The sequence below is a fragment of the Pyrus communis genome, chromosome 13 (genome assembly GCF_963583255.1).
Source record: "Pyrus communis chromosome 13, drPyrComm1.1, whole genome shotgun sequence".
NCBI lineage: Eukaryota > Viridiplantae > Streptophyta > Magnoliopsida > Rosales > Rosaceae > Pyrus > Pyrus communis.
The window spans coordinates 23,414,889-23,438,666 of NC_084815.1; the positions used below are offsets into that span (position 1 = coordinate 23,414,889).

The window sequence follows — 23,778 nt, forward strand, 5'->3', positions numbered from 1 at the left end:
AAGGATAAGCTCCAATGATCGCAACCGTTATTGACTCGAAAATGATCATCCATTATCAATTTTTAAAATAAAAAATGTACACTTATTTCATTTTGAAATTTAGGAGTTTTAACGAAAAGCTCGCAGTACTGTTCACTGTAACGAAAAATCATATTTTTACACTAAAAAATCAATCCTGGTACTATTCACTTTACCCTTTATTTTGTCCTTATCGTTAAAACTCAAAATTTTCATGCCTTTTTTCATCAGTTTTCCTTTGAAATTTAGCATCAAGTTTTACAATATATGGATTACTCTTTATTTCTTACCAAATTCAAGTAAATACACTTTGTCACTTTTTATCTTGAGGAGGAGGGTGTTATAGTTTCTTTGCGTGCAAGTTGATGATATCATATTCATATACAGAATCTTGACTTCAAACAATTTTCCATATAACATCTAAATAAAGTAATTAGTGCTTATTTTTACCATTGTCACTCAACTCTTGCAATTAAAATTTTTTTTAGTATGTGGGGCACACAGTCCAGTTTATCAAGTATAATATTATAATTAGTTGAAAATTTGAAAAAAAAAAAAATTTTATTTTTAGCTACGCGTCTTGGAACTTAATTTTAATTTCACTTTACTCCCAGTAACTCAAAAGTTGCCACTATACTCTTTGAAACTCAAAGTTTGCTTCATTTTACTCCTAAAACTTGAAAGTCGTCTCTATAAAACTTAAAGTAGAACGAATTGATTTATTACAATTTTTATTGCATATTTTAATGGGTAATGTTAGAGAGATTAAAATTTTAAACTAAATTTGTAAACCAAATCATGTGTCACTAATAGGAAATAAGCACGTTAACTAATATTTAAATAATAATTCAATTATCAACAACCACATCATTTGATTTACAAATTTAGCTTAAAAAAATTTAATCACCCTATCATTCCCCTCTTTTAATTGGTGTTTTTTTCCTTTATTTTCTTTCTTTGATTTTAAGTTTTTTCATGCGACGTAACCTTGTAACTTAACAATTACGTCTTTGTCGTGTCAGTTGTTCTCGAGGCTTTAGTCATTACCACCACTCAACCACAATGATTAGATTGTCATATTTGGCAGAATATTTTTGGAAATAAAAAATCAAAACTACACACCCCAAATACAAGCGAGAAATGATTTCTGCACATTCGTTTATTTTTGTTTTGTATATGTTTATTTTCTACTTTTGAGTTTAATAAATTGAAGTGGATTTTTTTACTTGAAAATTAAAATAATATTAAGAAATCCATGTAAATAGATGTGTGGGGGAAGGAGATGAAAGATGTGTAAAAATCATTTTTCAATACAAATTCGTAAAGTCCCGGAAATTACAAATTTGTCTTTGGTGGTTATAAGGACCAACATGCGATGTAATTTTGAATTTAGAGAGATAATTTTTAGTATGCTGAGGAGTACATCAAGTGACATAATATAAATGGTTGAAATTTTTTTTTTTATATCAAACCACTTGTATTATGATAGTTAATATATCGAACCGAGTTCCTGGTATATTAAAAATTCCCTCTTTGGTAATGAATCGAATGACACCAAAAAGTATCTTCGTTCATGCATTTAACTCTAATCATAGTTTCTAGGAAAATCATAACACGGTGAGACCTATATGCATTTCCCAATTAAATCCATAATTATTGTAAAAGTTAATGCGTATAATCATTTCAATTTTTGACATGTTTGAATATGAGTTTTTCCAATTTTATAATTCTCTTACCAACACATAAAATTGCAAATAACATCAATCATGAAGAGTAGTTGATCGTATTTTTATTTCTTCTCTTCCACTATTCATGACTTCTCTAATTCATAATTTTTCTAATCTCTACTAATTAATAAAACACTCATTGTCAATCAAAACCTTATAAAATTATCAGTTTAACCCTTTAATTAAAACAAAACATGAATAAGAAATATGGGGCATAAATGTAATTTCACATAACCAAATTTTACTATTTTTTTTCAAAGCCTCACTTATACATAATCCTAACATATTTATAATTACAAAAAAAAAAAAAAATTCCTCTCTCCACATTCTCTATCACAAAACCTATTGTAATGATAAATGGTTCGCCTCGCTGTGACATTCTCTTGAATTCTCAAAACTTCTATCGCTCCATCCTGCAAAGGTCGAAAAGTCATCGTTGTCTTGGCTGTGCTACCAGGTCGAAAAGTCATCGTTGTCTTGGCCGTTGTCTTGGCTGTGCTACCAAAGGCTCATGGGGAAGTCAGAAACAAGAGGAAATGTGTTACATCATTATACGTCATTAAAGACATGGGCCTAAACCCAAGTATTACCTATTCATAACTAATGAAAAATAATAATAAAATTGCATTAAATTATCAATTGAATTAGGATAATAGAAGTAGTCTAATGACTAGTAAGTGCTGGTGGAGTGCGTCTCCTATTGAAACCCAAATATTTTTGAAGTTAAATATTAAATATGTTTATGTTTTTCGTTTTTCTTTTCCGGAAACAGAAATGGCAGAGAGAATCTAGAACCTCATAAAACAATGTCCACTTGCTCGAAAAACCAAAATCAAACACAAGAAAATCGAGAAAGGGAGATACTTTGTTGGGTGTGGACCAACTCTCATGTCTCTTCTCATGTAAGAGAGAGATTTTTTAGTGTGATCGGTACACGAAGTGGTACATCATGTGTTATTATATAAATGGTGGAATATGTGGACTAAAAATTAATAACTAAAAAAATAAAATTTCTACACTTTTATTAAAACACGTAATGTACCATTTATGTTCCAGTCATAATTTAAAATTTCTCCATGTAAGTGTTGTTTTTTCTGTGGATTTTTCTTATCTGCTCTCTCTCTCTCTCTCTCTCTCTCTCTCTCTCTATAAAATCTTCTTAGAAAAAATGGCCCAGCGGATCCGAACTTTCATCGTTTATCCTTTTTTTTTTCATGGTATTTCCAAAATGCTTATACATTTTTTTATGTTCGAGCTCTGTTGGGATACTGTGTTATTCTGACTCCTGATTCATGGGTTGTTCTTGTTTTGCTGTGTTTTCTGCTGCAGAGGAATCCAGAGTCCTGGAATGACTGATTCCTTGATGGGTTTTTGAGGAGGAGCTGGAATAGAAACTATGCATCAAATTTCAGGTGGGTTTTTTTGTGTGTTTTTATTGGCAGAGGTGATTCCTTTAAATCTTTTTTTATGAGTAAAAGCTGTTTCATTTGATGGATTTGTTGTATTTTCCTTTTCTGTTTCTTTGCTAATTTTTCTTTTTTCATATATTTGATCTGTAAAATATGCATCCATGAACTAGGAAACCAAAAGGATGGAATTTTTAACCACATTTTCTCAAAAGAATTTTTGTTGTCGTTTTTGTTTTAGTAATTTGTGTTTCTTAAATTATTCTGATTTTGTTTTCCTTTTTAATCTTTGATTTGTGAGTTCCCCTGGGATTTTGGGATATAATTATTGTGACTTTTACATTGATCTTTCCTTATGTGAACATATAAGTTGAAGAAAATCTGGATAGGTTGAAATGAATAAATTACTCTGTTTGTGATTTCTGAGTTTGTTTTATGTTCTTAATGTTGTTTCCATGTTTACTTTTCTGGCGGCTTTTACTGTAATGGATTATCTTGAGTTAGCGCAGCCGTCCAAAGGATGCGCCTTCCGATCTTTGTAAATTGACTCCCCTGGAGAGGATCATTGTAGCCTAACAGTTTTAAAATGTTGGTCTGTCTTGGTTCTCTTTGGATTTCGACAGTTCATCTATACAGTGCAGACTAACTCGTTCTGATTTCTGTGCATTGCACGTTTTCTTTCTGATGGAACTGAGAGCGCTCACGCGCAGCTATGCTTAATTGTCTTATCCAGTAAATTGTGTGCTTCATTACATGTAGATTTTCTGCAAATGGGGGCAAATATCCAGTGCAACAGCTATTTCCCAGGATATTATGCCTCGGGGAATCATAACTTAATTGCTAATGACAGTAAAAGGAAGCATAACTTATCTGCGGACCATTTCGAGTACTACAAGGAGGCATTAAAGCAGACAATGCTCAAGCAAGACACAATACTTAGGAATCAGGTATACTATTTCATCCATTCGTGTCATGTATAATATGCAGCATTTTGTATTTCATTGAGCTTAGTACATTCAAATCATTTTGTCATAACTCTTCCTAAACCAATTTTCGCTGGACATTTGTTAATACTTAGAATGGTTCATAAACAATAAATTGGAGTAGCGGCAAAACATTGAGTTATAATGTAATGAAAACCATGCTGCTATCTTTTGTTTTTGGCCACAATATCTTTGGTACTCGCAAGTTTTATAGAATTTCACAAACACTTAAATATGCCTATATTGTCTTCTGTTCATCCAGGTTCAGGACCTTCATCGGCTTTACAGAAGACAAAGGGAATTAATGGATGAAATAAGAAGGAATGAATCTGAGAAACATCAGCAGAAGATGGAGGCTTCATGGTTGACTACTGATTTGTCTCGGAGCTCATCTGTTTGTGTTCAAAAGACACTGCACGTTCCTTCCTTGCCTTTGGTAAACCCTGCATGCAGTCAAATCTCTGTTTCTGTCGCTGAAAGTTTCCAGTCACCTTCGTGTTTTGTTCGAGGGAGGGACATACAGACATGCTCTTATCCTACTCAAACTGAAGGTCGTTCGGGAGACTCTGAATTGTTGGAATCCAAATGCAACAAATTTCAGAAGAACTTCTTGGATCTTGAACTTCCAGCGGATGCATACATTGATGATGAAGGAGAAGGATCCTTAGTAGATGACAAGGTTTCTGAAGCACCTGCTCATTTGATAAGATTTCCAGAGGCTGTATGTAATGGTGATGCAAAACAATTTCTTGGCACTGATGGATATAGTTCTGTTTCGGAAGATGATACATCAACTACTGCATCATTAGAAAAAGGTTCAGTTGACTTAAATTATCTGCATAAGCTTGAGAAAGGAACATCTCCTACATCAGGCCTTCAGTTTTTATCTAAGGAATATATCCAAGACACCTGGAAAAGACAGGATTTTGAAGTTTGCTCAAATGTCCTACTGCAAGAGAGAAAAAGGAAACAAGAGTTGCCGTCCACTGACGACACTGGTAAGAATTTTACTGCAAGGTGGAAATAAACCTCAAGTTTCTTCATTTTTTTTTCTTTTAAAGAATTACAACTCTTGTAAGTATATTTATAATTAGTTCTAATACTGTGATAATTTGTGATCAGCTTGAATAGCTATAATCACCGGAAATGTTCTTATATTGGATGTGTTTATCTTTCAGAGAAAAGGAAAAGAACCTTGAATTCTTTTCCTCCAGGTTCTCATGCAGATAAATTATATCCTTCATCTAGTTTATTGCATGAGGAGCTCAAGGCAGCTGAACCTCCAACCCTTCATCAGAATAACCAGAATTCATGGAGTGGAAGAACAATTTTCGGTCTACAGAACCCCAGAAGTTATAGCCAATCTGGACCAAGCGGAGCTTCTTCCATGTGCACGCCATATGAACATATTCCTCAGGGCAAGATGGAAAATTCAGGGGCCTCGTGCAATGCAGCTATAAGAAAACATGTACATGACTTTGCACGGTTCCCAATGGCAGTTCAAGCACTCCCAAGTTTTAACACCCCCGTACCATTCGGTAATTGTTCTAAATCATCAACGGTAAGGCCTGGGATCAATGGTGACATGCTACAGTTCAAAAATGATTTGAGATCTAGCACAAAACATGGTAGTGCCTTCTTTCTTGATGATAACTTTAGCAATGGCTCCCAGTTGGAATCCAAGAATTCAGAGCCACACATCAGTTTTGATAATCTGATCTGGACCAGTGACAATTTAGTGATTGAACTGCCTGGAGTTAAAAAAGATGTGATGGATTCCGCAAATGTCAAGTCTCGTAAGGATATTAACTTGAATTGTGTGCCTACTGGCTGTTCTCTGGATGCGGCAGTTTCCCAGTGTTTCCAAGCCACAACTGGATCAGAAAAACTTGAAGCTTCTAGTGAGAGCTTGCCTTGGCATAGGCGAAAGCATAATGGCAAAACTGACAAAGGATGTGAAGATTCAACCCAGGTGGAGGCAAGTGACTTCTCAAGTAAAATAATTCGTGAGTCTACTGGCCACCCCTCCAATTCCATTCTGAACCCACCTGAAGAAGTCAAAAAAAGAAGAAAAGCGGTGGTATTTGATTTAAATGCTGATTGTGATTCAGTGCTTGACGCAGAAATAGAACTTACAGGTCAGGTAGTAGAGAATGAATTTGATAGGAAAGATTTTGGATTTCAAATTGCCCTGAACTCGTCCACAACCGGAGATAAGTTTTCACCAGCAGATTCTCTCTCAACTGGAATTCTTTTGGAGGCACCTGCTAGTCCAGAAAACAAGGAGTGTTCTCCACCAAGAGGAGAATCAGACGTAAATCAAGTTGAGACACCTTTTCTATTGCAAGGACAGGATGATCCGGAAAGCAATGAGTTTTCTCCGCCGATAATACAATTTGATGAAAACCAAGTTGTCAGGACTGCAGCAGAATCTTTGGTTTCCATTTCATCATCTGAGCTTCGTAGTTGTATCATAAGGACAACAGACAAGCCACTTAAAACTTCATGTGCCTCCCTATGTTGGTTTGCTGGGATAGCATCTTCAGTTGTAGGTGGTAAAGAGAATGAGGGTAGAGTGGTTATCAGCGAGGAGCTTCTACCAGATGGAATGGACTACTTTGAGGTCATGACCTTGAGTTTAACTGAGACAAAAGTGGAAGAGTGCTGCTGCTGCTGCTGCTGTAGAAGTAATGGCCACAAAAAGGACGAGACGGGTACCACTTCATTACCAAATCAGCCAAGGAAAGGCCGGAAGAGGGGAAGGCAGCGGAAGGATTTCCAGAGTGAAGTTCTCCCAAACCTTGCTTCTTTGTCAAGGCATGAGGTGACTGAAGATCTTCAGACAATAGAAAAGTTAATTGAGTCTTCTGGTACAACAAGGTTGGTTAGATGCGCAACTAAACCTGGGTTGGCGAGGGGAAGGAAAAGGTCCAGCATTTCTCCGTCCACTGTAACCGAGAATAGTTTGGAATCACTGATTGGTGCCAAAAGTCAGTTCAGAAAAGAGGAGAGAAGTCTGATTTGTTGGGGAGAGGTAACTAGGCGGCGTAGAGGGCAGAGATATCCAGTTAGCAAGCCTTGGCTCATTTCAGGCCAAGCATGGCAAGAGCGACGATAAACCGTCTGTTTTTATGTTCATTTGGTGAGGTTTTTGTGAATCAAATAGCTTGTTTTGTAAATGTTCTCCAGATCATAGTTCATACATGTGGATATATATGTTTGGGGTGGAGAAGAAAAGAAGCCATATTGCAGAATGAAAATTTCTCTTTTTAAAGCTCCGATTACACTTCCGAATCTAATGAGCTTATCCAATCCAATCGTGTGCACTAGATGAGACCAAAATGTGCTCATACTAAGATCTTAATCTTTCCAAATGGTAGCCGTTTACAAAACTCAATACGAAAGGGGGCCATATTACAAACTTGTGGCGTCATTGCCTAAAACGTGAACAAAACACATATTGAGTGATGCGAGACCATGTGAAACGTTGAGCTCAAGCAGCAAATAATCTGATATGATAACATATTAATATGAACATTCAACTCAAAATCAATTAACTATGAGTGTCAAAACTCAGCGTCATTCAAACTATTAAACAATACTTTATCGTATTAAGAGATTCCAACTCTCAAACAGTTTACAAGTCGACAACTTGCTAGATGAAATTGAAATTTAGTTTTAAGTTGAATTAAGCTTGTTTTTATATCAAATTTGATACAAAATATATGAAGCATTATGAAAAAAACAAAAGGATAATAAAAAATATAAATGAAATAATATAATAGCAAAAACTTATAATATACTCAAAGTTGGTGGTCCAAGAAAAAGAAAGAATAAGAACAATATTTGTAGGGTTACTAGATAGGAAAATCAAAATCTTGAGGCCCAAGTTGAGTAAAATGTGGACTTTGAAGAGCCTCTTGAAGCAGCTCATGATCATCCCACGAATCCCTATATGTTTCTAAGTCGGTGTCAGCATTTCTTAGTGCCGAAAGGCAAAGCTCTTTCCTCCATTCTTCCAAATGTGGGAACCCTATGTGATCCCCATATCTATCACAATACTGCAACAACAAGCAAAACAAAAATGGTAGAGACCTTAGAATATGAGCTACAATGGCTTTACGAGTCACTGTGATCAGTAAATATGATATAGGTAATGTTGTTGCATGGAAGTTTACCTCAAACTCGGCGATATCGTGGGTGTTATGCTTCGGAATGCCAGCAACATCTCTTGAGTGGTAGAACTCCTTGATTGACTGCATCATGTCATCCCTTGATGGCAATGTTGTTTTGCCAGAGAGCAGTTGAGCTATCCATTTTGCTTGTGACTCAAAAAAAGGAAACCCTATGATCTGGATCATATTGATTGATTAATAAATATCATTTTTCACAAAGATTTATTAAATTAGAACGAAAATTCTATCACGCTTCGAAGCATTCTATTTTGAAAATTTTAATTATTGTATCTTTAACTAAAAATATGTTGTAAGAAATCTCGATGTCTACATTTATATTTGAACGAATACTAAAAATTCTCAAATTAGATATGTTTAAGTTACCTTTCTAGGAATGCCTATAAATGATAAAAAGGGAGCAAGCGATGGAGGGAAGGTATGCTCATACAAAGGCCCCACTCGGTCATCATCCACAGCTACTATTCCTTTGGTGTCAAGAAAGGGGAATGTGTATGAATACCTGCACGCATCCCACTTGTAAAAATTAGTTTATAAACTAATTCAAAGGAAAATGACTAGATATGGTTCCATAATTTTAGTGCGGGGCCCACATAAAATCTTTCAGTCAAAAGTCAAAAGATTCGGGTATCAATCACTTTCCAAAGCAAGTACATCATATGATCCGAAGGAAAGATGTCATGTGGTCGTATTTTAGATCAATCATACTATATAATAGTGCGTGGATGATTTTAAAATGTTATCAATTTGTCACGATAACATTTCATGTATAAATGATATTAGGTTAGAAATTTACCCAGTACAATATATGATAGTGTCTGCAATGATCCAAGAACCGTCTACAAATAACACCCTCCCGTCTTCTTGAAGTATCTCTATCTGCATTTGGTTGCATTTAAACATTACATAGACGAAATCTGTTTGAACATAGGTTTTTTTGCTTATAATCCAATCCTAAATACGAAACGTGATGTTTCGCTATAGAAGCTAATTTCTTGTACCTGGGGACGAAGGTGCAAGTTTTCATGTTTGGTAATGACTTTGGACAAGCCCTCAGATATGTCAAGAGATTTGCCACTGAGGTAGATTGCCTTTGCCACATCCACTAGTTCCATTGATATATCTTGCCCACTTAGGGAAGTTCCAACCACCACCACAACCTGCAAATAGAGCAAAAGGATCACTTCATCTCTTTGGTGCTAGAAACTTCCGTTGATCTATATGATCTTATGTTAGACGACTATAATTCTCCTAATAGTGCTCTTGAATTGTCAGAAAGTGAACCAACAATATATATCAAGCTAACAATCTAATTTATAATTAACTACTAGACTGCCTTGCCTCATCACGAAATGGCTCCGGAACCCTGTAAATGTGACCATGCATTTGCTTCCTCTTCCATGCATCCATTCCTAAACATGACCAAATTAAACCCACCTTAATTAAAAAGAAACAAAAAGGAAATAGAGAAAAAGAAAAAGAAAATTGAAACAAAATATAATTATGATTACTAAAAAATGCGATTGTTATGCACTTGAGCTTTTCCTTTTAGTACCGTGTCATCGTCCATTTTCATATGAAAAATAAAGAGTTAAAACGTATGTCAGTACGTATTGACCAAGATTAATGTCGCAACAAAATTCTTGTTAGATATGACCTAGCATGGAACTAAAGAAATTGATCTAGTATGTACCTTTAATGGAAGGCAACCTTGGCTTAGAGTAATGACCGGTGGCCACAACCACCGCATCAAACACCTCCTCCACGAAACTCTCGGTATTCTTCTCCACACTCTTCACAACCCATTTCAGATCTTTGCAACCAACTACATGATCTCCATCCAACATCCCCACATATGAAACCCTAGTATTGAACCTTATCAACTCCCTCAATCCAAACCAATCACAAAAATCCTTGAGGTACAAAAGAAGCTCCGTATGGCCAGGAAACCTCCTCATGTCCCTACCTTTCTTGACTGCAAATGGAAAGTCAGTGAACCCCATGATCTCTCTTGGAGATATGAGCCTCAAAGAAGTGTAAAGACTGCTATGCACTTTTAGGTTAGGTGACCTTCCTAAGGGATCCTCTCCTCCCACATTTGGGTCGTACAGCCACTGCCCTCCCACATCATGGTTTTGTTCCAACACCACCACACGGTGACCTTCTTTCCTCAGCTCCCTTGCAGCTACAAGCCCTGAGGGTCCAGCTCCAATCACACATACATTTTTGGATTGGTAAGTTTCAGAAACCATGGTAGGTCTAGGTTTAGGGTTGTCGATTTTTATTTTTATTTTCTGGGTGTGGGGAATTTGTTGTTGTTGAATGGGGTTTTATAGTTGAATTTTCTTCACGCAAACAGATGGATAAAAAATGATGATAATATGTAGTTGGGAGATAGTCAAAGTCTGGTGGAGATGGTTTGCTAGCTGGGAGACCACACGTGACAGATTAACCTCAATGCCTAAGATTTCTCTACTTTTAACTAAAAAGTTTACTTGCAAATAAATTTTCGATCTCATCTTTTGTTATTTCTGATCCTTCATTGTCATCATATCCCAGTGGTCTCCAGCCAATTAAAGGACTTTGGGATATGTACAAGCTCATGCATGCAAGTTCAATTCAGTCTTTATAACTTTTCATGAAAAAAAAAGTAAAATAAATTTACGGATTTTATGAAATATCTTTGCGTAATTGATTTCAAAGTTTGATACCAACTTCACGAGATGACCCTTCGTCATCCAACACAGCAGTACAGACTCAATGGGCAATCAACACTGGACATCAACTTATCATGGAGTTTGGATTTTCTGTTTCTATATATTCTCTGGTTAATTATGGTAAATATCACCATTTTTTTTTACAGAAATTAAAGGGTGCATACATGTGTAATTAGCAATGCGTAAAGTGTAGGGTTAGCAAGCAGAAGAAAAGTAGTGTAGTCGCAGTCCCCACAACTACAGAAAGAATGCCCCATCTTGAAGCCAAGAAAACGTCAACAATCATGAAACAGTGCACATGTTTATTCAACAAAATTTCCTTCTCCAGTTTGACTTGCAACTGTGGTGATCATGAAGTGAAGTGATCATATCCCAAATTTCATTTACTTCTGTACATTAACAAACCCACACACATACTATACATAGAAGGAAAAAAAATTACTCATATCAGGCCCTTTAAGACAAGAGATCTCTATTTTTTTTCTTTTCAAAAGCTCATAGATTATCTTTGCAAAATATTAGATAAATTGAAAATATTTAAGGCATCTAATTGAGTTCAAAGAAATTGATAAACATTATGTTTTAAGAAACATTGAAGTTTCATAGAGACAATTAAATAGGCAAATGGTTCAAATTGAATAAATTTTTGCAAGAATAATCTATGAATCGAGACTTGTAAAATAAACAATTTGGATCTTTAAAGTTCGATTTGGAGTAGATCCTACAAACTAATCCCAATTTTTTTTACCATTCCCTTAAAGGGACTGCATAAGTCATTATCATCATTTTATTAGTGTGTAATCCAAGTATGCAGTACAAAAAGATTTTTTTTTTTTTTTTTTTTTTTTTTTTTTTTTGCGCGCCCTAGCTAATCTAGCAAGTAAATGATTGACCTACTTTGTCACTTTATTATGATTCAGAAATTTCTAATCATGCCATGCAAATGCTGTTGCATGATCAGATGGAAAACTTGCAAGGTAAATTACGTTGATGAGATAGCCAATAACCTTATGACGGGTACTAAATAATATATATATATATATTAAATAAGCAATTTTTTTTTTTAATAGAGCAATAATGTTAGTAGATTAAACAGTTGTTGTTAGGAAAGAAAAGTTGATAAAGATCAAACTAGCTAGCTAGTACAATGATGTATAAGCATAATTAATTTCTGTCATTATAATAAAGCATCATCTGCATATTATTGAATTGAAAAAAATTACAATGCTCGAGCAATACAACTTCAAAAAAAAAAAAAAAAACAGTTCCTCAACCTAATTGCAAGAGGCATTGACATAAAGAGCAAACATGGACCAAATTTGCGTATAACACACGCATGCATGTGTTTTTTAAAAATATTTTCATTTTTCATGCGGTCATAACAAGACCAAATTTGCATATATATTATTTACGTATAAAACGTTAACGTCAGGGGCAGAGACACTAAAGGACTATAGTGGTCCCCCGGCCCATCTTGATTACAGTATAAGAAATTTACCAATGTCCCCAAGCTTTCAATCGCTGTGAGACATGAGGAAGATGAATTGTTCCTCATGAAGAAGTTTAGTTGTGAGTTGAACCACGTCGTCGTCTTCTTCTAACAATTTTTTTGTTTTATCTTTGTAGTTTGATGAATGGTGAGTTTGTAGATGAGAGTTTTAAAAGAGATTTTAATATTAATTCTAAATCGACATAATCATCTATTATTTGTGGACTTCGTATTTGCCCTCCTATGTAACACATAATTTTTTTGTATTTAAAAAAACAAATTTAGTGATTGCTCTCTAGGATCCCACTAAGTTGTATTGCCCAATTCGTTTGATTCTCTCTATTAAATTTAATAGGTCTTTCAGTTTGTGAAGATTACTTCGTTTCCTCATGTAACGAGTTCAAATATTATTTTTTTCATACATATTTGAAGGGCCCTCCCCCCATATAGAATTCTGACTCTGCCACTGGTTCACGTACTATTTGTGTCCCGTATTTTATTAAAACTAAAACTATTAGTGATCAATACTTTACGTCGAAGGTGGTGAGGTTTAAGCACTAATTATAGCAAAAGCCTTAATTAGTTATGCAAACTATGTACTAACTTGTGGCATGATTAAACTGAGTTCTGTGATTACAACTTTGGAAAGCATACATTGACTGTGCTCACCACCTCATTTATTATCGTTTAATGAATTTAAATTTTAAGATCTACGTAGTGAATAAACATAAATTTCGAAATTTAAACTTATTTATAATAATAAGCAGATTGGTGAGAGAATAATGCACTCGTTTTGTAATCTGGCCTTTACCATGAAGACAAGCTCTCGAATCATAGCTTGCTTTCAAAATCATGCCTCCACAAATTTATCATTCAGCAAACTTCACCGACTGCGAAAGTATTCTACCGACATTGGTGTACAGTTTGTACAAAATATTTACCTACTCTTGAATTGAATCATGGAGAAAAAACTTCAAAGGAATGAAAATTGGAGCGTGAAAGTGAGGTTAAGTAGGTTATTCATTTGGGAAATATTTTACCTACCCTTGTAATATCATTGTCACTTGTATTTTTTGTAATCATAATATATATGCAACTTTATTCTGAAATAGCTTTTGCTTGAATGTTAAAATCATCAAGTGATGAGGATTGATTAGTTATTAGGATATGTTAGATATTTGATTTCTTTCATTATATGAAAAGAAAAGAAATAAGCTGATAACGATTGGTAGGAGTATTTTTTAGTCCAAACGTTTCGCGTTGCCTAATCAAGAAAATCATACATAAGCTTTCTATTACACTCGGTTGGACCAATGTGCATGTTTTCTCATACTAAACCAAGCAGTGCTAGCATGCCCATGAACCAAGGCCGAATGCATTTGTATTTTAGGTTGGACCAAAGAGGTGATCGAAACCCAAATGCAATGATACTTTTAAGAGGGATAAGGTTTATATCCTATTTGATTAGGTATAACTAATACTTCTTTGTTTGTTATTAATAAAATCTCCCTAAAAAAAATTGCTTCTTTAAAATTAACACACGAGTAATTAATCAATTAAACAACTCCAATTACAACCAGTTGGAGGCACTACTGGAATTTTGGCTAGAGGACACCCTTTTCATTGGTGTCTATTATAAAGAGTGAGCACTGACATTGATGACAAACCTCAATTGCCAGCAAGCAGCCACTAAATAAGTGTACATGTCCTATAGAGAAGTCTTTATTGTAACAATGGCTACCCTTAATAGATCCGTGCCACCTAAAACAATGCCACCCTAATTCATTGGGGTCAAAATTGAAAATTGTGTTTTTAAAAAAGCATGCCCTGTGTGGGCATCCAAATTGGAGTATCATATTTCTTTTTCTATTTTTGGTGAGAAAACAAATTGTAATATCATTAAATATAAGAATACAACTATAAAATTGTCATTAAATATAAGAATACAACTATAAATTTGCATAACTGATATTTTATACAATTATGTACAAATGTTGGAAACAAACTTTAAAAAGTCTTCGAACCCCTTGTTTCCAAGAGCTTAATCATCTCAATAACTTGAATTTGATCATCAGATGCAGCCTGCACCCGAAATCAAACCCACAAATTTTGTAAGAATAATGTTAACTCAAGTCCAACTATTAAAGTGATTAGAGTTGAGGACAACACTGAGATATGATCATATAAATACCTGGGAAAAGTAGATTTTCAAGGGGTTTGCAGTCATAATTTACATAAGAAAAGCTCAACAAATTCATTGCAACCCTTCTGCAACTTCAACTAAGAACATATTAAATTGACAAGTTCATGAATATGCAGACCACCTTCAACCTTGAAAGAACAAATGATCTCCCAATCTGTGTGGGTGTTCAAGAATAAGATAAAGAAAGCATAGATACTATATTTATGACCAATGGGCAGATGACAAGATACAAACAAAGCATTTACATATGAATGAGGGAGAACATAAATGAGAATGGAATATCAATGAAGAGCGTGTACATACTCACACATATAAATGCATTAATATTTTCTCTTTTTTATTTCTTTCAGAAACTCAAAATACCAGGAAATTCCAATACAAGAGTTTAGGATAGAAACATACAGTTCTTCCAAGAAGGAAAGCAGCCCATGCACCTAAAGTGGCTCCAATTGAATCAGCAACAAAGCCAACAGCTAGCCCAAAAAGATAACCACCACTGACCAGTTGGAGGGTCCTTGTCTACATAGTTTTAGGGTTGGAGGTTTATCTAGACTAAAGGCAGCTGAAACTACCCATTCAGCTTCAACTGGAAGAGTATAAGATCCAGAAATCAAGTCCTAAACCTCAAAAGGCGAAGAATCGTTTAGGCTATGTTTGGATGAGGCTCGTGGCTCTACGGGCATGGCTAGTTTTGATAGTATTTTTTGTGCTTGCATCATTGTCTTGGATGTTTTGCAGGATCTTTTGACATTGCTACTGCCTTGGAGGCAGAACTTAAAGCTAGTATTCATGCTATTTATATGGGCTTTGGAGAGGGGGTATTCTCTTTGGGTTGAGTGTGATTCTTGTTTAGCAATGCATTTTCTTCCAAATTTATTTTTCTCCTAGGAGTTGTCTTAATTGATTTTTGTTTCTAATAATTTTCTACTTCTTGTTAGGGTTTGGCTTCATGTACCCTCTAACTTATTGCATTTTTTATTATTTTTTTAATTCTACAATATGTTCACAATAATGTCTTTTTTTCATGATAGCAATGTTTGAGTGAAAATAACATTGCTGTTTTATTTCAAAAAAAAAAAAAAGTTTGGACGAGATTTTTGCAAGTCATGGGTTTGAAAGCCAAACTATAAAGAAAATGGTCACAATATTTTGGGCATGAGGGTAAAGAAATCAACCCCATCTCATTGAAGGACCTACACAAATCGAGAATAAAGAATTCTAGAACATTCACTAAGGTTGGTTAGCTAGTTTATCCAAGTTAAAGTAGTCCTTTGTAGAAATGACTAGAATGTTGTTTCTCAAGTTGGTGGAAGAGTCTAGAAGAATGGTGAGGTTTCCACCAACATGCAAGATTAGTGTAGATTATTCTAGCTTAGGAAGTTAGTGGAATTATCTAGATATCTCTAGCATAATGCTTCCATGCTTCTCCAAGGTTCCATCCATGCCTATAAAAGGAGAAGGCATCCAAACCATTTTTATCAACAATAAACCAACCAAGAAGAATTAAGAAGACTAAGTGAGAGTGAGAAGTATGAGTAGTCTTGTGAGGAGTGTGAGTGGTCTAGAGTTTGTCTCTAGAAAGAGTGAGTGTCATAGCTTCAAAGAGTATCTTTAAGAGTTTGTGTGTTGTAATATTTTGTGTGTGTAATATAAGTAATTTGTTTACTTGTGTTGCCTCTCCAACACTTGTGTTAGAGTTGCGTACTCTAAGTTTTTCCCCAACAGAGGGTTAGGAAATGCATCATCTAAGTAATATAAAGGCAGGTGAGAGGGATTAGCTAAACCAACCTTAAAAGGTGTCATTAGCTAATCCATCCTTAAATGCTTTTATAACGCTCTATGGTGTGTTTTCTAATCCCGCCTATAAAACATTTTGTGATCATTTTATTTATCGTTTGGCTTCCAATCCCATGACTTGCAAAACCGTCCAAACATGGCCTTATGATCTTGTGCAAATGCAACAAGTTTTACAAAAGGGAAATGCAAATTAAGGCAGCATATATGCCAGTAACCTTTTGACAGCGCTTCTAACAATAAACCAAGCCGACAGAGATTTCATTCTTTACAAACCATGAGAGAACACTTTTCCGTCATTTATAATTAACTTGCCTTTCTCTCGAAGATTCTAAGGTGTTGCAGAGATTTTGGTCACTGTATCCTTGACCAAAGATTTAACGGTTGAAATGATCAAAGTATGTACATAACCCCCTCTCATCCCTGTTCATAGTTTCAGCAAGTTTGAAACATTAGCAAATTATCAGTAACACTGGTAAAGCTGCAGGCCTACTTACCATCTCAAACTGTACATCAGAAACTATCAAGATACATACAGTTAAACTAATTAAACACATTTGCAAGCACATGATGCCAAAAATAAGAAAAAGAGAAATATTCATCACTAGTGAAAATATGTAGAAATCAGTTTAATTGGATTGTATTAAGAAAATAAATGACTTTCTTCTAGGAGCCTAGGAGGGACATTGAAGTTCTTGGAAGCTATATCATAATTAAAGCTCTAGCCTTCGCCAAAGAATCAGTTAAATTAAACACGGATGATGATGATGACGAGAACGACGAGGATGATGACGAGGTTCGAATTGAATTGATACCATATGTGATGAGTGTTACTCAATTAGTCTACTACAACCAGAGTCTGATAGGGTTGAGGGGAGATGGCGGCTTCCATGACAAGGTCTGGGCAAATTTCCCCGTCATTGTCCAGGAAGGACTTGATTAAGTTGTTGGAAAAGTCATCCAACACCGTCACCCCATACTCTTGTTGCGTAGCACAGAATGGCGGCATGAAAAGGTTATGTTTCAGATTCCAAACCACCAAGTGTGGCACCACTTGGCTGTACCCCTTCTCTTTGTACTTGCTCCGGATTAGCTCGTAATCACTCTCCCAGCGCTAGAAGCCAGCCAAAGTCGTGGTCTCCGGTGATCACAAACACCCTCTTGATCATCTGCTCCGCCTTCAAATTCTCGTTCACAGCCACTTCCAGAATCAAATCAAACACCTTTCTGAAATCAACACGGCAGTGCTCGCAGTCCATCCTCCTCAAAAAGGCGTACCTGGACTTGAGATCAAGTCCTTGTGTCGAATGCAACTTCGGGTTTGGACTGAAATTGATCACCTTTCCTTGAGAGGCATTCTCTTCGTTCAGTTCAGACAGCAACAGCCCCAAACCCACCGAAACATCCTGATCAAGTCTATACATGCATTTGGAGATGTTACACACAACCAATGAGTTGTTCAGTATCTTCATCTTCTTCTTCTTGCCTTGCACATTCTTCATGTTCTCCATCATTGCTTCCACTGAAGCTGAGCCACTCGCCCAACCTCCCCGTCATCCACATATTCTATGATCTGGTGCCGAAGCAGAGCACCGGCGTCAATCTTTGACTGGCCGGATTTCACCTCCTTGAACTACTTGCTAGCGAAACAAGGCTCTTCGTCGAACTCCTTATCATAACCCCACTTGGAATCAGCTGAAATGTCAGAAGCCTTCCTTAAAGGGCACCAGAACCTCCTTCCTCAGCCGTTCCTTAGGGTTCTAGTTAGTAAACCTCCTTTGCGAATTTCTCGCAGAGGAAAGTGGCGCAGTCTTCACAGAAATTCGCAGCCTGAGTGATCTCCAACCGGTCACCATCACGGCAGTCCATCCCCTCCTTCAGAATTCGAATGTCCCGCTTGATGCAGTGGGCCAAAAGAGCCGAAACCCGGTCGTGTAAAAACCGGTAATCTGGGTCGCTCCGGTACCTCCCAAGAGCTACCTTGTCATCCACTGCGAACATTCTCTCTTCAATGTCCCGGTCATCCTCATCATCATAATTCATGACGTCCTGGCGGGAAAGTATCCGGTGTAGAACTCGAACAAGGTCTCCCATGCCTCCGAAGGAGCCGGCGATGGGAGCCAGGTTGGAGGCAAGGGTCTTGGGGTGGTTGTGGTGGAGGCAATACGCCGCTGCGTCAAACCGCCGTTCGTCGTCTTTGCCCGTGCCATTGGACCTGTCGAGGAGGTTGCACATGAGCTTGAGGGTGGTTAGGGGATTGTGGGACCAAGCCAAGGGTAGCAATCGATTCCTCATCACATCAAGTAGCTTTAGATCTATTGCATGTAGACATGTGTTTCAAATTTCTGAATTTTAGTAATTTTTTTATAATTTGTAGAATTCTTCATTTAAATAGTGTTCTGAGAACTATGGTATGAAAAATTGTATATGGGATGTGTACAAAAGTCACAAAATAGAAAATCCCAGGAGTCCTCTTTAACAACAACCGACCGGAGCGAACAACACTGATCACAAAGACTGCATTGTTTATATAAAGGGTGAAGGCATTGCCTCATCCAAAATAGAGGTTTCCTAAAATTCAACAATTCTAAAACAATCGAAAGCAGATCAATTTTGAACAACCAAACAAGAAAAAAAGCTTCAAAATTAGAGTTTTACTTGAATATATATAATTATTATATAATGAAATTGAAAGAAAAAAAAAATTTATTTTTTGGGTATTATTATTGACACTCCAAATATCTCATTGTGCACTCTAAATACCTCTCGAGAGCCTTTTCGGCCAAGCGTTCCGTCAGCTTGCATTCACTATGTGGGTCAATAACCTCCATGACTTGGCCCTCAAGACTCTGGTACAGAATGCCGAGCACTGCTTCAAAAGACGAGAACTCGCCGGCAATGGCGGCAAGGTTGGAGGCTAGGGTTTTCGGGTGATTCTGGTGGAGCCAAGACACCGCCACGCAGAAGGATTCTCTGTCGCATTTTCCAGTACCGGTGTACCTGTCTACAAGGTTGCATACGAGCTTGAGCGTGGTTAGTGGATTATGGGAACATGCCATCGGGAGCAGTTGGTTGAGGTAGTTGCGGTTGGCTTCCTGCTGGAGCGCCGTGTCGGGTTTGACGAGGCGGAAGAAGATATCGAGGCAGGGGTTCCCGAAGAAGGTGAGAAAAATGGGCGGCAGAGTTCTGAAAGGGGAGGAAGAGCAAAAGCAAAAGGATTTGGAATTGTGTGCACCGGAGGAGTTGGAGGAGGAGGAGGAGGAGCCATTCTTCCGGCTGGTGAAGCATTGGGGGGGCCGACATTACGGTGGTTTCCGCATACTTTGAGAGCGGAGATGAATCGGACTTGCGCCACCGGTTTGATCTTCGGAACCCAATCGAATTAGTGCGGACTGTGCTTTTTATCCAATGGACTTATCGGAGAAGGACTTGATATTGACAACTGATTTTACACCAATATATCGCTAAAACATGGGGGTTATAAATTTAAAAGTTAAAAGTTAAATTTGGAGACAAATACAGAAATACTCATACAGGAGTTCTACTGCTTTCTAATTTAAAGTCAAATCCAACTTTTTTACGTGTATTGAATGATATAGTTTTTATCTTTCAATTTCCTTTTAAAATCTTTTGTTTAAATTTTCAGAATTTTGGATCGTTAGAGAAGGAGGTTAGTTGCTTGACATTTTGAGGCAGATTAAAAGCCTAATTAGCTACTAACATTTTTAAAATTTGTCTTTGTAAAGCTTCCATGCTTGGATTTTAAATTTTTTACTGGTTTGTGAGAAATGAATGGAAAAAAGAATCAAGGGGAAAGCCTTTAGTTTTTGGATTTTCTCTTCTATGAAACGTAGGGTTAGACCTCAGATTTTCTTAATGGAATTGAAGTATGATCTTGATATAATCATTCTTAATTTGTGAAGGAAACAGTTCTCACAATTACTATTAGTAGACGTAACAGGTGACACAACAACAATAAGAATAAAATGTTCTTGCTTATCGACATCTGTTTCATATAAGTCATGAAAACTGTTTCTAAACTCCCGCATCGTTATCTCAATCTCGAACCTCCGTTGGCCTTCTATTGCTGGTTTTTTTTTTTTTGTATCCCTTTCAGATTTGAGTCACATTTTTGTTGCATTGCTATCTTAATTTCGTTTATTATTCACTTAGCTCTAGCTATGTTGTTAACTACAAATTTCACTATTATGTTCTGTTTTATTTAACTGCTGAGAAAGGATTAGGAAAATAAAATCATTATCAATTTATCGAACAGTGTTTTTAGAACTTATGGTATGGAAAATGGTATATGGAATGTGTACAAAAGTCACAAAATAAATAATCACGGGAGTTACTTAGGAGTTTTATTTTGAGCAATGTTACACTTACCACATATTTGTATTATCTCTCTTGTTGAAATGAATGAATCTTAGATTGTTTTAATGCTAACAGAATTCGAAGGAGAAGATAATGAGAATAAAAAAGAGGGTTTCTTCACACACTCTGCAAGTCTCAGAGGTGCATTTTCCTTTTAGATATATATATACTCACACTCTCACACAAGTCGTGAGATGAGGAATAAAACAGAAATTGTGACTGTTGGATCCATTCACACTTCTAGCTTAGATCACAGCCACACATCTATTTTGTAATAACAAGGAAAGAATCCACATGGCTCTCATGGCCTTTACAAACCAAAACTTTACACTTGGTAATTAATCACAAGTGGATACACCAATTTAATCATAAACAAACTTATTCTAAATTAGCTCTCAACTTATAATTCAACACTCCCCTTTAAGTTTTGAGCTGATTTCACACCAAGCAAATCTCTGAGATAGTTGAACCGATCCTTGGTTAGAGCTTTAGTAAAGATGTCTGCAACTTGTTCATTAGTTGGGCAATACAGTAGATCAATTACTCCTTCTTGTAGTGCATCCTTAATGACATGATACCTTCTGTCGATATGCTTGGTTTTCTGATGGAACACAGGATTCTTGGTGATTGCAATTGCTGCTGTATTATCACAGTACATTGGTGTTGCTTCAGTTTGTAACTCACCAAAATCTGCAAGAACAAATCTAAGCCAAATGGCTTGAGCAGTAGCCTCAGAAGCACTGATATACTCAGCTTCTGCAGTGGAGAGAGCTACACAGTTCTGTTTCACTGAAGCCCATGAGAACACACCGCTGCCAAAGGAGAAAGCATATCCAGAGGTGCTTTTGCTGTCATCAATGGATCCTCCCCAATCACTGTCACAAAAACCAATTAACATTGCTTTCTTTCCCTTCACATACTCCAAACCGTAATCCAGAGTACCTTTAATGTATCTCAACACTCTTTTTGCAGTACCAAGATGTTTATTTGTGGGACAGTGCATGAATCGTGCAAGGAGACTGGCAGCATACATTGTATCTGGTCGAGTAGCTGTAAGATATAGCAGGCTTCCTACTATTCTTCTATATTGTTCCTCACTCGCTGGTCCACTGCCATCATTTTTCCCTAGCTTGTCTGATGAAACCAGAGGTGTAGCTACAGATTTGGACTCACTTAAACCAAATTTGTTCAATAAAGAAGCAGCATACTTTCTTTGGTGTATAAAGATGCTAGAGTGAGTTTGAATAATTCCCATGCCAAGGAAATGATGAAGAAGACCCAAATCAGTCATTTCATACTTGATCATCATATCCTCCTTGAATTCCTTTAACATCACACTGCTATTTCCAGTGTACACTATGTCATCTACATAGATTGAAACAATCAGAATCTCATCTCCCCTTTCTTTGATGTAGAGAGTTGCCTCACTTAGACTTTTCATGAAACCACACTGTGCAAAATAGGTATCAATCTCTCCATACCAAGCTCTAGGTGCCTGTTTAAGACCATAGAGAGCTTTATGGAGTTTGTATACTTTATCTTCTTTTCCCGTGATCACAAATCCATCAGGTTGCTCTACATATACTTCCTCTTCCAGAACACCATTCAGAAAAGCGGATTTGACATCGAGTTGATAGAGTTTCCAACTCTTTTGTGCAGCCAAAGCAATGAGAGTTCGGATTGTATCCAACCTAGCAACCGGAGCAAATGTTTCATTGTAGTCTATCCCTGGTTTCTGAGCATATCCTTTTGCAACAAGCCTTGCCTTATTCTTTTGCACAGTTCCATCAAGATTGAGTTTGGTTTTAAACACCCATTTAACTCCAATTATAGGCTTGTCAGATGGTCGATCTACTAGTTCCCAAGTTGCATTTTTCTCAATCATGGAAAGCTCATCTTTCATAGCTTTCATCCAAGATTCATCCTCTGCAGCATCTTCATACTTCTCAGGTTCCATAATGCACAGGTTGCATTGAGCAAGTACATCACTCAGATTTCTCCATTTTAATGGAGTATGATCAATCACTTGTGAATCTCTTGTACTTTCACATGATCTACTAGAGGATTCAGTAGATTGGACTTGAGGAGTAACCAGTGCATTATCAGTATCACTTGATATTTCTGTCAAACTTCTAGATGGCAAAGTATTAGAGGCTGGGGTCTCAACCTCTGTGAATGCACTGCTTGGTGACTCACCAGACTGCCCTCCATAATTGAACATAGACACATGTTTCTCTGTGCTTTCCTGCCAATTCCAACTTGAATCTTCATCAAACACAACGTCTCTTGACAGTATTACTCTTTTTGAAAGTGGATCAAAGACCCTATAACCTTTCTCACACTTTGCATAGCCAATAAAAACTCCCTTTAGACTCTTAGCTTCTAATTTGTGCCTTAATTCAACTGGGGTATGAACATAACACACTGAGCCAAAAATCTTCAAATGTGCAATACCCGGCTTCCTTCCATTGTAAGCTTCAAAGGGGGTTATGTTATCAAGAGACCTGGTAGGACATCGATTCAGAATGTACACTGCAGTATGCACAGCTTCTGCCCACATATAATAGGGCATTCCTTTATCGTGTAGCATAGACTTGGCCATTTCAACCACGGTTCTGTTTTTCCTTTCCACCACTCCATTTTGCTGTGGGGTGTATGCAAGAGAAAGTTGCCTTTGAATGCCTTCTGTATCACAGAACTGATTGAACTCAGTAGACAAGAACTCCCCTCCTCTGTCACTCCTCAGACATTTCACCCTTAAACCAGTTTGTAACTCAGTCATTGCTTTGAATTTCTTGAAGCAGGAGAAGGCCTCAGATTTATATTTAAGAAAGTATACCCAGATCATTCGTGTTGCATCATCCACAAGCA

General features: G+C 36.7%; 2 protein-coding genes across 2 annotated transcripts; one reads left to right on the forward strand and one right to left on the reverse strand.

Annotated features, from left to right (window-relative positions):
* The first annotated feature begins 2,859 nt into the window (after positions 1-2,859).
* Positions 2,860-7,413, forward strand: LOC137712963 (uncharacterized). Its single transcript, XM_068452177.1, has 5 exons — positions 2,860-2,962; positions 3,075-3,157; positions 3,911-4,098; positions 4,397-5,132; positions 5,313-7,413. The coding sequence occupies exons 2-5, from the start codon at positions 3,142-3,144 to the stop codon at positions 7,250-7,252; spliced, it is 2,880 nt and encodes a 959-aa protein (XP_068308278.1). The 5' UTR covers positions 2,860-2,962; positions 3,075-3,141; the 3' UTR covers positions 7,253-7,413.
* A 542-nt stretch (positions 7,414-7,955) lies between these two features.
* On the reverse strand, positions 7,956-10,895 carry LOC137713831 (flavin-containing monooxygenase FMO GS-OX-like 9). The gene is made up of 7 exons (XM_068453187.1): positions 10,021-10,895; positions 9,669-9,739; positions 9,329-9,487; positions 9,124-9,206; positions 8,694-8,829; positions 8,313-8,486; positions 7,956-8,195 (listed from the first exon to the last, which is right to left on the reverse strand). Exons 1-7 carry the CDS (start codon positions 10,577-10,579, stop codon positions 7,992-7,994), a joined length of 1,386 nt encoding a protein of 461 aa, XP_068309288.1. The 5' UTR covers positions 10,580-10,895; the 3' UTR covers positions 7,956-7,991.
* Positions 10,896-23,778: the final 12,883 nt, after the last annotated feature.